The 14217-nt window shown below is 42.9% G+C and overlaps 1 protein-coding gene across 2 annotated transcripts in view; it reads left to right on the top strand.

The window, feature by feature from the left end:
• The window catches only part of LNX1 (ligand of numb-protein X 1), a 111713-nt gene that overhangs the window by 45004 nt on the left and 52492 nt on the right, over positions 1 to 14217 (top strand). The window contains exon 3 of one of the 2 annotated variants that reach the window (XM_051790380.1): positions 309 to 789. In XM_051790380.1, coding sequence (XP_051646340.1) covers positions 404 to 789 — 386 coding nt within the window. In that variant the 5' untranslated portion in view covers positions 309 to 403. Of the gene's footprint in view, positions 1 to 308; positions 790 to 4102; positions 4647 to 14217 lie in introns of those variants that run through there. The other variant, XM_051790381.1, reaches the window with a different exon arrangement.

Raw genomic sequence — 14217 nt, 5'->3', positions numbered from 1 at the left:
CAGCTGATGGAACTGCAATTATATGCTAATTTAAGGTTTTCAACTGTTAAATGCCAGTAGTATTTCTCTCTATTTTGACATCTTCCTATACACTTAGAGTATTTGTGTAAATTGAGCTAGATTTAAGAAAATAAAGTCCCTGGAATTAACTCTCTCTTTTTCTGCCCCCCTTCTTTGCTTCACCCTCCTATCCCAAAGATGCAATCCTTCCCTAATACCTGCTAAAATACTTCATAGCCATATAGATACTGCAAGTATGGTAAGAGAACACAACGCAGAACATAATTCTCTGGCTTTTCTCCCCACAGATCTGATGGCACTCAAGCCTCACTGCAGCTCTAATGAATAGAAAACAGGCTGGGTATTCCCACCTGCCCCCTTTTGAATTGCATCAATTCTGATTATGAGCCAGAAAGAAGAAGAAATGGAAGAGAGCTCCCCGCCACTCTGTGTCACCTGCGGCCAAGCACATTTACCTGAAGAAAACCACTTGTACAGCTACACTGAAGAAGTAGATGATGATCTGATATGCCACATTTGCCTGCAACCTTTGCTTCAGCCATTAGATACACTCTGTGGTCACACCTTCTGCACAGCCTGCCTTACAAACTTCCTTGTGGAAAAAGACTTCTGCCCCATGGACCGCAAGCTTGTGATTCTCCAGACATGCAGGAAGTCCAGCATACTAGTGAATAACCTCCTGGACAAGCTAATGGTTAGCTGCCCTTTCACAGAACACTGCTCAGAGGTCATGCAACGGGGTCACCTCGAACAGCATTTCCAAACCCAGTAAGTTGTTGTTGATAGACCTTTTTTTCCGTCTTTTCTTGAGTAGAGGAAAAAAACATCATCAGTTAATGCTGATCAAAAGAAACAGTTAATGTAAAGAAAGATTTGTTGATTTCATCCCCAATGAATACCTACAGTATCATTAATTTAGAGCTCAATTTAGTCCATTATATGACAATATCTCACTCTTTTCTTTAGAAATAAATGCATTCAAGGTACTTCATGCTATAGTTAGCAGTTCTGGGTGGATATCTTGTGGTTAGCTACATAATGGAACTGTGTATGTAGTCCAAAGAGATCTGTGAGTTTTGGGAAGCTGAGTTATTATAAATATTTTAATAGCACATTAAGAGTTTTATAATTGCCCTTTCTTCAAACCTTTTTTGAATCACAAATGACCTATATGAGAAGTAGAGCAGAAAATATTCTGGTTTGGTATTGGTCTTTGGAGCTGAGTGCTCTTTTCTTCCAGGTGAGCACTTACCCAGGGCACTGCACCGTGGGGCTCACAGAGTGACATAGTCTGGAAAAGCATCCTGGCTGAACTGCCCCTCCAGGCTTACCTCTCCTGGTGACCAGGATACTCTCCCTCCTGCCTGGGGGAAACATGCCCCCCCAGGGAGCAGTTTGGTTCCTCTGCAAGGAGAGTACTGATGACAAACGATTCTCTGTTTTGCAGAGTAAAAGCATGTGCTGCTGCTTTTGTCTTTCATCTTCTACTTTTTTTAAGGAAAGGAGTAAATATGCAGGGCTGTGATTTCTGATGGCAGACAAATGATTTGGCGTAATCTGGGTAAGAGCACCTCAGGTTGAAGGAGAGATGGGGTCTAAGAGATGCTCTTTTCTGTGGTCTGTATCTGTTGTCCAGTGAAATTACTTCCCCTGTGGTTTGCAGGTATAAATCATGTTGCTAGGTGTGTGCTTTGGTGTGTGCATTGTGGAGGAAGCCTTGAACAACCAGTGCAGGGCTCCAGACTGCTGCTGGGAGCACATTCCTGCACAGCAGGCTGGTGAACCAGAGAGCAGAGATATGTTCACATGGCTGCACACTTCACAGTCTTGAAGCCCATAACGGGAAATGGCTCTGCAGCCTGCCATTCAAACATGTCCCCATTTGAACTGGAGACCTCATTTCCTGAAGCACCTGAATTCTCACTAGGAATTTACTCATTGAAGATATTCACTGAAGTTACAGTGTTTTAAACAACAAAAAATGTGACCATTTTACATTACTGAAACCGGAAAAAAACCATTAGCAACAGGTTTATTGACTCCTTGCAAAGATCAATAGACCACTTTTCACATGCTAGAAGCTTGGTGTTTGTGGATTTGGGTGCCCTTGGTGCACCCATTTCTGGACCTGGCTTTCCTTGTGAGGGTGCTGCTGGCTCATGGCATGGCAGCAGGTCCCAGACCAGGCCAGCAGTGCTCTGTGAGGTTAGCTGTCTGCTACTAAGGGTAAAAAATAGCAAAGTTAATAATAATTTTCTGCCTTTGGTCAGTACTCCTCTGACAGGCCTCAAATGCTAATTTCAATAGTAATACAGGTAGAGGGACTGTCAGTCTTCTGTGAGCTGCTGTCACTGAAATCATGTTTCTCCAACCACAAAATCTTGAGGCCTTAATGCAAATGTCCTTTCCCTTTGCTATACATATAGCTGACTTTAATGTGTTTTAGATCTTCCTGTTTGTGTTAACTTTTTTTGACATGATAATTCTGTGGCCATAAAAGTAGCAGGACATCCACCCCCACCTCAATAAATAAACAAATTAGAACATTGGTTTTTAGATGGAAGCCACACAACTAGCATAACTGATTTCTAGTGTTGATTCTCCTACATGGACGTGTGCAAGTCACTGCAATGTCTTAGTTTCTCCTCCTTAAGGTAGTAGTAAAGGCACCCTTCACTACATATCTTACAGAATTGCATGCTATACACCATGATTTGGTCCTGTAAAAGCATGACAAGTTTTATTCTAGCACTTCTTATTGAATGCCAGTGGCCTGGATCTTGCCCTCAAGATCTTCAAGATCCTATGCCTCTGGCTTCTTGGCCTGAGCCCAGTCAGGGTTAGAAAGAATTGTCTCAGTAACATGTTCCCACAGTCTCTTGGGGTTCCCCCTTCCCTATGTCAGGCTCCTTGCACGAAGTCCCAGCTTTGCAAATCCAGGGAGCAGGAGATTGGAGAGGTTCACCAAGGGTCTTCTTAGCCTCTGAGGTAGTTTGGTACAGAGCATTGCTACATAGGCTGGATGTTTGCTTTTTGCTACTCATGACATGGATTTTCCTCCCTCAGAGTGGCTGGGAGGGCTGAGCTACCTGAAGAGACAGGAGAACAGGAAACCACAGGGAACTTCTGCTGTTGGGGGTTTCAGCTTTCTGGGCCGTGGGTAGTGCAGCCTCACTGGCATTCCCACTTGATGGAAGAAACAGGAAGGAGCATTCTGAGTGACCCCTAAAGGTGGACTTCTGCAACCTTGTTCTTGCAGACACTGTGCAGTACCATTATTTTTTTTTTAAACACAGCATTAATTAATTATCACCCAAGGTATCTTATGCCTCTGCCTAATTTAATTTTTGGAAATGCAGAAACCTCTCTTGCCATCATCCCACCTCCAGCTCATGGCAGGGCAGGAGAGAAGGACACTGTGCTCCGTCATGCCCAGGGACAGATTGAGCAGACTGAGCTGACGCTGTTCTCTTTAACTCTGATGAATCAACAGAGAGGAGACAAAGTGTGGGACTTTGCTAATAAAACTAATACGATGATAATCATAAACAACCAGTGCCTGTGGTGAGAACAGCTCAGACCCCATCTGAAATCTTGACAGAATGTGATCTGTGTACTCAGTGAATAAATTAAAGTAGACTCTGCTAGAGTTACTAGGGCAGTGAAGTCCTCGCATTTCTTGCATGATTCAGGTTCAGAACAATCCTGGTTTTCAGAAACAAAATCAAAGTTTGCCCTGATCAGAGACGAGGTCACTGATGGGACAAGGTGAGCTTGCTGTTTTATGCTTTGTAATTGACAAGAGAACTTTATAATTTTTTTTAAACACTGGTTACCATGGAGCAGTCCACTGAAAGCATCCTTATTTAAAATGTTTGCTCTTGTATCCTTCAAAAAAACCCTGAGAAGGGACATGTCCTTGGATTATTACATGATTTATGTTTGTACAAAAACATCTGACTGGATTAGGGGAATTCATACTGAGATGCAAACAGCCAGCAGTTGACTGTGATCTTTTGCGGTGTTTTACTTTAAAAAGGTGTGGTCTTCTGATATCGCCTGCTACAAAACTCCATGGGGGGCATTTTTTTCCCCCCTTGTCAGACAGCTACACCCTTCCGTGATGCAGTTCAGCTCGTAACCCATCTGCTTGTGGGCAGTGATGTAAACATACCAGCTGCCTCTGAAGAACCACTCTGAATCCTGCAGGAGGCAGGTCTCTTCTCTGAGCATCGCTCTCCTCTGCAGCATAAGTCACTGTCTCGCCAACCACGCTGTGCTGTCCCTAAACCCTCACATCTACCCATCCGAGAGTCAGATCGAGTAATCCTCTTACAGGTCAATGATTTTTGCAGTGTAGCTTCGCTTAAGGGATTTAAGCTTGATTCATAATGTGCTACCATTGCGTTGAAATGGAAAGGCTTGCTTAGAAGGGGCTTGGCTGGCACAAAAGCTTCTCGTTGTGTGTCCCACCAGCACAGAGAGACGGTGGGAAGGAGGAAATCTAGCAGCAGTGCCAGCACTGCACTGAAAATGAAGGCTCTCCTGTTACTGGTCCTACCTTGGCTAAGTCCTGCAAACTACATAGACAATGTGGGCAACCTGCACTTCTTGTACTCCGAGCTGTGAGTACGCACAGTCGCGTTGGCGTCGTGCTCTCTGTCTGTCTGTCTCACCCGAATGGCGGGAAGGGGCTCACCATGAGCATTTTGGGGCGTCTGTCTGTCTGCCTGTGTGTCTGTGCCTGTGCATACGTGCAAAGAAAATCCTGCAACATCTTACTAACAGCTTTAAACCGTGCTGCTTCCCATCCGGAGGGCTAATAATAGCAGTACGTCCCCATTGCTTTCTGCTTTGGAAGCAGCTGAGACATACTGAGTGAAGCTGCTTTTTTGCGTATCAACTTGCTTTTCTGTGCCGACGATTTTGGTGGTTGTTGGGTTTGCCTTTTTTTTTCCCATTTCCAAATCTGTGTTTCTTCTTTATTTCCTGTAAATAGCTTTGCAGGGAGCTGGGCAGAGAGAAGGGCATCAGGATAGACACCCCCAGTAGAGCACTCTCTGTGTGTACATGCATAATGTTCTGTGTGTAAAGCTGCATGCCTGTAGCAAAACGCTGAGAAGCCTTTCACCAGAAATAATTCACTTGAGACAGGAAAGAAATTTCCCATATTTCTGTTTTTGCCCACAGCAGAATGTTATTTTCTCTGTAATGCAAATTTAAATGTAGCAATCCATTCATATATCTTCATGCTTTAACAAAACCCACCTCAAAAAACCCCATAGCTCATCTTTCCTACCCATAAAACAAATATTCTATGGTATCATCTGTAAATGTTACAACTTTAATTTGTGCTTGAATGTTATTGTACTTAGTTAATAGGGTTTTTATGACTAGAAATAGATATTTGTTCCAATATGATTTCATTTATTATGTTTTGTTTGTGTTTTAACAAATTGTTAACTTTCAAGATCTTCATTGAGATAATGAATGAAATGGCTAATTCTTCTCAAAAATGAATAATTACTGTATTATGCCTACGTAATAGATAATGTTTTAGTAACAGTTGTGATTAGTACCAATGAGAGTAATTTCCAAATGACTTTGTCTCCACAGAGAGACAAAAATAGCAGTGTTTTTCAGAAATACAAAGTCCCCTTTTAAAATTCTTGTGTGATGTGCATGGCAACTATTAATAATTTAGTCACACTGCGTACAACAGCTCAGGATTTCTGTATGCCATAGGTGTTTTTAAACATTTAACAAATCTGGTGTTGAGGGTTGCAGCTATGCCCTCATTTTAATTTGCTGGGATTTTGTTTAAGAATAATAATTTAAAAAAACACAAACAACAAAAACAAAAAACAGTTAAGCCAAGCAGACTACAGGAGCAATCAAGCTCAAAACAGAGCAGATGAACACTTATAATGGAAACAATGGCATCTGGGACATCTAGTTTCCAGGAAAACAAACCAATGAGATTAATCAGAGCATAGGCGGAGACACAGTATACTTGCTTTTCTTGGGGAATTCAGGTTCACTGATTCTGCCAGGGTAAAAGGCTATGATGTACGGTAGCTATTCATCTCTTATTTATTTAGCCTTCTAACCCACAGAGATGTTAGTCGTGCTGGATGCTGGCAGTTGTTCTTAATGGAGTGGGTGTGGACTGGGGCTTGGACGTGCATCTTCAGCTGTCAGCAATGAGAGGTGCACATCCCCTCCCCAGTGCCCAGCCCAGGATGCTACCTGGCATCTTGGTGCCAGGAGACAGTGCTCAGGACCTCCCGCACCACTCTGTCTCTGGCCAGGGCAACAGGAAGCAGGATTTGCGGAGGCTGACATAATCCAAAAGGGCACCAGGCAGTTTGAGCTCATTTCAGGAATTTCTCCTCCCCTCCACATGTATTTGGTGCCTCTGGCTGCTGCTGGATGCTGCACAAGGCGTTGACATACTAATCTGTGGGATGGTTTCAAGGTCCTTTTTAATAGCAGCAGTTAACAGAAAAAGAGAAATCCCATTTTCGGTCCTGTTTAATCAGTTTATACAAATGTTATGACCTACAGGTTGCTACTTCAGTTGCTTGGGCACTTATATGTGGGATGTTTTTAATGCAAAGATTTGTGATACCACAGCCACCAGTGGCCCTGACACAGGGGGGCACAGGTTAACTGCCACAAACTTTTGTATCCCAAACCCCACAGAAGCAGCTTCATAAATCTTTCCCCACAGCCAATTGAAGAGAACCTGCTGTATGTAGTATGGCTTGCATCACAGCTCAAACTAGACCTTAGGAGGCAGAAAACTTTTTTTTATTATATTATCACACTCTCTTTGGTTGCTGGCCAGTAAAAATACTACCCTCAGTCAGGACTCATTATTTGCTTGGCTGTCAGCCACCGGAGATACCAGCCGAGGAGGAAGAGGGGGATGACAGGTTTGCAAGCAACAAGGGAAGAGCTGGAGGACTGTGGGGGATGCAGTTACCATCACTGGTGCTGGTGCAAGAGGAAGAATAGAGGCACTGGGATTCATACTGCTCTCCTTCTCACACAATCCATCTCTTCCCTTCAAACAAAGGTTATGTTATTTTTGTTGCATTGTTGAGGTTGGCTTTGATTCGAAGGCATTTTTGTTCCTAAGTGCAGAGTGGGCAGCTTGGGGAATAAGGATTACACTATAGCCCAAAATCCATCTGGAGATGCAAGCTCTGGAATCCATCTAAGAAATAAAGAGGAGATTTTAGGAGATTTGAAGAGGAGAAATGAAGTTGGGGAAAGGCTGTGCCAGACCTTTGCACTTTAGCTGGATGCCACATGGGTAGGAAAGAGAGGTGTGTGGATGTGCTGTAGTGGCACTTTATAGGACAGCTTATAGGTGCCACTATTTTTAATTTTCTATTAGCAGTCTAATAATTATAGACATTCTCAGCAAGCAAATACATACCTCCTGATATTGTCACCTGCACTAAAACTATTTCCCTGGTCGTTGCCTGTTGTCCCTCCCTTGCCCCCAGCAAAGATATTGGCACAGATGATGTTCTTGTCCTTGCTCTCAGTCGAATCATGAAGAGCAGCACGTGGTAAGACAAGGTCCTCCCTCCTGAGGAGAAGCCCATGGAAACCTCTGGCAGAAAGACAAGAGAAACCTGTGAGGTCTCCCTTGTGAAACCTCTGAGAAGGGGGTGGGATGTAGCCACACCAGCCCAATGGCTCTCAGCATTGTAATGATCTACATGGGTGTTGAGAAGACCCCATCCCAGGGTCCATGCCTTCTTCTTTATATCCCTGTAAAGTGGCTTTGACAAGCATCTGCTCTCTTTAAGATATCTTCAGAAAGAGAATACTTGCCCAAACATTCTTTTGTGTCAGGTTATGTTATTCCCTCCTTTTAAAAAAAAAGATATATGAATGAAGAGGCAGTCTGTGGTCACTGTAAGAGGCTCTCCTGACTGTGAGGGCCTGGTGGCACTGCTCACACCGTCACTGTCCCTCTCACTTCATAGCATGAGAGCTGTGTAGCAGAGTATTTCTCAATAGCAGGGTTTTCTGCACCTTGAGCTCAAAGAGCCACTTAGAAATAAAATTGAGGGGAAGGGAGTTGCAAGCCTAGGCAGTGACTAACCTCACCTTGTCCCCTCAGGGACCTCAATCACATGGAAAGCATAGGTTGGTTTTCAGCCTGATCCCAGCTGGGCACGTGGCCATGCTGACCGAGTGAGTGCCTGGGAGGGCTCTGGGCATTGCGTGTGCTCAGCACAGGTCGAGCACTGGGGAGCCTGTGGCAGCCGCTCCTGCTGGCACTGCTTTTCTCCAAGGATTAAACAGCTCCTGGCCTTCGTCCTCTCTTGTAATACACCAGCTAGATCTATCCCACTAATCTGAATCAAGCCATTATTTTTTAAAATCTGTTGTTTGTCTGGGGGAGATGCATAACCTACACCCTTGCGCAGAAAAAAGTACTTTTTTTTTCTTATCCTTCTGGAGTTTTACATGAAACAGTCAAAGGAATCTCACCAAATTAACTGGCTCAAGTTTCCCCATGTAACTTTTATATGATAACTACTCTCTTAAATTTCAAAACAGCACTTTGGGCTGGAAGAACTAGTAAAATTTAGTTTCTCTGTTCATTCAATTTGAAGAGATGCAAGTTGCAGCTGTCTTCTAAGTGTCATTGAGCACGCATTTTTTATGGTAAAAACAATAAGGTGCACCCTCCAGCCCCCTTCCAGCACTGAGCTGAACTGTGCAGCAAACTTATTTGATTTCTGTTCAACTCAGTGGGGAAACTTGTGTCTGACTTCAAGTCTGTCCTTGTGAAATTAGCCAAATGGAGGCTGGAGAGCACAGGACATGCATTATTTGTGACAAAATTGATAAGCCTGGAGCACCTTTTGGACTCATTTGTTAGTCCACTGCAAAAGCCACGTGTTGGCCTCCTTACTCTGTGTAAAGCCGCGTATATGGAAATCTGTAGCAGAATTAAGCTGTGAGGTTAATTAAAGCTGAAAGTGCTGGAAAGCAAGGCTTGAATGGAAATATTCTTGAATGAAAATATAAATGAAATATTTAGGATAACTGCATTGAATAGGCAGGACAAAACACACAGATAAAATTCAAAGGGTCTTTTCCAGGATATTAGAATTGGATGTCTCTTAGGGAAAGCAGAACTGAGATGAATTAAAGCAGAAAGGCATGAACATGTCAAGGACTACTCGTTAGCTTCACCTCTATGCTTCACAGAGGCCAGGAGGGAACCAGGAAGCTGGTTTGCCTCGAGAATTCTGAGCTCTCTCCCAAAATTTCCACCAAAGAGCCACTAGTGTCCCTTTCCCAGCCTGTTCTCTCACTGCAGTTTGTCTGACCTCACTCCACCAGCCCTCTCGCTTGCTCTTCCAATCCTGTCTTCTGCTTCATACCTCTTCTGGTCCTCAGTTTTGTTTATTCCCCTCATCTTTCATGCCTTGATCCTGCCTCTGTCATTCTCCTTTGTATTTCCAGCCTTTAAACTTGCACAGGAAAGCTTGAGATTTTAGCATGAATAAGGCCTGAAAGCCCCCAGGTAGAAGCCGATATGTGTGAACTGCAAATATGCTGTATTATTGTTAAAAGTATAGGAGGGATTGTAGTCTAAACTCATAGTATTGAAGTGCCCAAATTGAATTTTCTAAATACACTAAGTGTTGTATTCAGGAGTGCTTGATACAGACTGTGCAGTTAGCATGGGACGTGCAGCAGAAAGTAGTCATTTAATTGACTGAACTATCTGGGTCCAGTCATCCTCGCCAAAGACTAATTGCCCTCTGTCAAATATGCAGAGCCTTCCCCTAAGCAGCATGGTGGGGTCTGGATGTCTCCCTCAGTGTCTGCCACCCTCTTCCAGAGACAGTACCTTTCCCCACCCACACATCCCTCCTGGTTCCATAGCTCAGGTTAAAGAGTGCTGTGTTTTTGTGGTATGAGTGTTACTGGTTAGCATCTTTTTCCCCAGCACTGTGATTCTAGGTGCAGAAATAAATTCATTTGGAACAGCTCCAGAAACCAAAAACCCTTTGAGAGCATTAAGAATTTGTTGATTCTGCCCGGGAATTTCGTGTGTCAGGAAAGTTGGCATTTCAATCATAGACTGAGAAAGATCTCCTTCATTTCCTTCTATTCATGCAAGAAAGCCACCTTTACTCCATTCACAGCTACCTACACATACCTGAGATCAGAATTAGACCTTTTATTCTTCTGGAGTGTTTTCTCAAGGCTTCTCACACCTTTGGATAAGGCTGACATTGGCCAGCTTCAATCTCAAAAAATATATTTTGTTGCCAAAATTAAAACCTGAGCCAACCAAAAAAAAGTGAAACTCAGCCAACCTGGAAATGCAATGCAACAATTATGGTTGGCAGAATGGTTTCTTTCCATTAATGACTTATGTCTCAGTTATGTTTGATTTTCGTGTAGGCTGATCAAAAGAAGTGTGCTTACAAGCTTTGCCTGTGTAACAGGAACACAGAGGGGTCAAGTCTTATTCCACTTGGAGGTGGCTTTACAACAGGAAATCCACTTTGGAATGGGGACCAGAGAGAGCAAAGCACCAAAGGTCTGGTGGGGTAGGAGGAAGGAGTGAGGTGAGGGGAGTTGCAGGTGGTCAGTGGTTACTCACAAGCAGCAGACTCTCATTTCTTGTCTGACATTAAGCCACACAGGCCGTATGCTGCAAGTTTGGCCGACCTCCGCATCTCTCTGACAATTAACCTAGTTTAACACTGGCACTGGCAGCATGACAAGGATATTTTCCCTTGAGCTATTTCTCTGACAAATCTGCCAGAACTGGGCTGTCCTGCAACGTGAGGATAAGCACTGCTCTTGCAGAGCTCTTATGCCTGTCATAGCTTAAATCCTGCTCTGAATACTGTTTGGAGATCAGCTGCAACACAGCTTGTTTCACTGTAGGGAAGCAGACTAGCAGATCTGAGGGTCTTCTTGGATTTTTTTAACACTCTTGACCTTTTCGGGGAATCTGCCTTCAAGGTCCCAGGTCCACAGAATAGCCAGCTGTGTTTCATGACCTTCTCCATGATAAGAGCTATTGTTCGGGAGCTAGAGCTGATTTTCTGCATCTTGGCATGTGACTGCATGTCCATACTGCCTCCCTGAGCCATGCAGTGACATGTGCACAAGGATACCAACAGCACAGGATACAAAAGCAAAGGTTTTTAAGTCACATTAGCAGCAATGCTGGACTAATAACAGCCTGTATGACAGCACATGTATGACTTCTTGGGCCTTCTGTTTCAAAAGGAGGCTCCAGGCTGTCCCTCTATGTTGAACTGGTACCTCAGTGGAGGTATCTGTTGGTCAATGACATGTCTTATGTCATGACTAAACCCCCACTGCCACCAAAGGACTCCTGGCTTGGAGCTGAACTCTCGGGATTAAGAATGTGAACTTCTTTCAAAACACGTTAGAAAGCTGAATACACCCATAAGCCTCAGCAAAGTCGCAGCTGGTGAAGACTGCATTTTATGAGTGAATCCTTGGGCTCTCTCTGGAATGTGCTTTATCCATTAATTTAATTTATTAATTGACAACTGATTCTGAAAATAGAGTGAGGCGAGTTCAGGAGCAGCCCAGTGAAATGGCTGGAGATTTCAACAGATGCTGTGCAACTTTTTCATTAAAAAAACCAACCAACCAACCAAAACTGTAAAGCATCCATACATATTGTACAATATATCCTCCCACTATGAAGGAAAATAGGCTGACTGTAGAAGTGGGCAAGTCAAGTCATATTTCTAGGAAGTTTCTTTCTCGTTTCAGTTGGATTTCTGTTAGCAGCATCCTCAAACTTTATTGATAAGGTTATGTTCTTCTCAGCAGAGCTGGCAGACAACCAGATTTGTAATGATCACACATTGCATTGACTGTATCTGCTCTGGTATTCATTCTCTCTTCTTTTTATCAAGACACTGAGCTGAATATAGAAATACTTGGGTGAGGAGTAAGAAATCACAATTGAATCCTCTGTCTTAATGGAGTTGTCTTGCTCCATGACACTGTCGTGACACATGGCACGAAGTAGGCTAAGACAAGATGTTTGCAGTTGCTGGAGCCATGCTTAATTTTTATTTGTTCTTCTGCTAATTCACTGTATGTTGCTAATTCACTGTATATTATTTACCTGAATAATGTAAAATAAGTGAATAAAATGTCTTTAGAGCTATAAATTTCATCTAAAAAATTCAGACATTAGTGTATTACTTTGGAAATTGCTTTTCCCTCCTCCACTCTCTTGAAATCATGTTGGCAGGAGGCAAGCATTTTAGATCAGCAAGTCATTTCTTGTGCATGTATTGGGAGGCTTACACCTCTCTTTATATTATGCATTGCAGTCCCATCATTTACTAGACAGTGTGTAATATATTCTTAATATAGAATCTCAATAATTTAGTAATCTCTTACTTAGAGGACAAGGGGAATCTGACATGCTCCATGGGTTGTATTTTCCTCTCTCCTCTGCAGAACTTAGTGAACAGAGATTAGTAAACTGATGGTCTGGTTCTGTTTTGTGTTCTATCAAGAACAGACGGTACTAATTTTAAAATTCAGGTATTTTCTTTTCTCCTCCCATATGTGATAAGCATTACTGCTAGACATCATTTTTAATATTAAGCTAGCACTAGTGATGTCCCACTGTTTTTAACTTTCTTCCCATGTAAAGGGAGTAGTGGAATGGTTTCACAGAAACATCCAGAGAGGCCTCTTTGCTTGTGTATTTTATAACTCAATAGTATGAAAGGTCAGAAAACATCCCTTGTGGAGCAGGCTTTAATGGAAAGGAGATGGGCGTGATTAACCAAATCCATCCTGTGATCCATGGGAGAGCACTGGAAGCAGAGACTATGCTGTGCTGCTGCTATTATATGAGGATGTGTAGGTTGATATGGATGAGCAAGGCTGTTTCGCTTGATATGTATAAGCACCTCCTGCCAAGCAGCTAAATTACAGTCAGAAATAAGTGCTCTGTATGAAAAGCACATGTTGCAACCCAGCCCTTTGCCAAGCAGGTTTTGCAGTGGGAGTGGGAATCCCAGGAGTTGGTTGTGACTTGCCCGTGTCGGCTCCCAAAGGAACCTCACCAATGGTTCTGGTTTAAACAATTGGCACATCTCTCCTTCAAGCATTGCTACCTGGTTTGTATTTACTGCAAAACAAATAACAAATAAATAGAAAGTGCAGTATGTATATACTGGCATTTCTTTTTTTGTTCTTGGTACTGCTGTGCTTACAGTTGTCTTCAGGATCTGTTGTGGGGATGAGCAGAGTTGAAACTTTGAGTTGAAAGTTGCTGTTACTTTGCTCCAATGCAGCCTGTGATGAAAATACTGATACTAACAACATTAGTAAATCAGTTTAGATATGCTGAGAAGATCCTGCTGTGGATGCCCAGTGGTATCTACTGCAATCTATGCCATCCTTGTGTCCCCCTACCCCCCCTCCTATGCCCTGGCTTAGGACTAGCAGGGTCCTGCACATCCTGCACAGCCTCCAGTGTTGGAAACATGCTGTATTCTCCACATCTGCTTTACACCTGCACTGTGCTGTCACGGGTCAAGGATATGGCCAAACAAATGTACTTTTCTTGGTGCCGTGTCTGTAGATTTTCTCAGTATCCATTTTTAAATGGCATTTAAATTTTGCATATCTTGATGATTTTTACTGGATTGAGTGTGTGCTGTTTCTAACAAGCATGCCGCTTTCAGTTTCTTCCCTCAGAGGAGATTAAATTTCGGTACACTTTTATTTTATCCTTCCAAGGCATGAATGTAATGAAGTTGGACAGTAATGGTTCCTGCATTTCAGTTTTTTTCTGCTCTTTCCCCAGTGGCCTAAGTATCTGTAAGTTTGAAGGCACTTACAGTTATGGTCTTTGAGTTCAAAATAAATCAGAGGAGAATAGACCAAAGCAGGACACAACACTTAACAAGATATATTGTGTACATATAAACTTGCACTTAATATGTTGAGCTGACAAAACAAACAAATGCAGATTTGCCTTTTTTATAATCGAGGCTTGAATTAATGTGACCTAAATGAACAAAAGAAATTTATGAGGGGAGGTCAAGAGTGAGAAATCCTCTTCTAGAACTGAAGAACTGTAATCCATACCAGACATTTTCAAAAAACATTTGCTCCTATTCCACC

Source organism: Manacus candei, unplaced genomic scaffold (assembly GCF_025592945.1).
Source record: "Manacus candei isolate 608988 ecotype Guabito, Panama unplaced genomic scaffold, ASM2559294v1 h1tg000028l, whole genome shotgun sequence".
NCBI lineage: Eukaryota > Metazoa > Chordata > Aves > Passeriformes > Pipridae > Manacus > Manacus candei.
The sequence above is the reverse complement of the archived record's forward strand: the minus strand, read 5'-3'. Positions and strand labels throughout refer to the sequence as shown.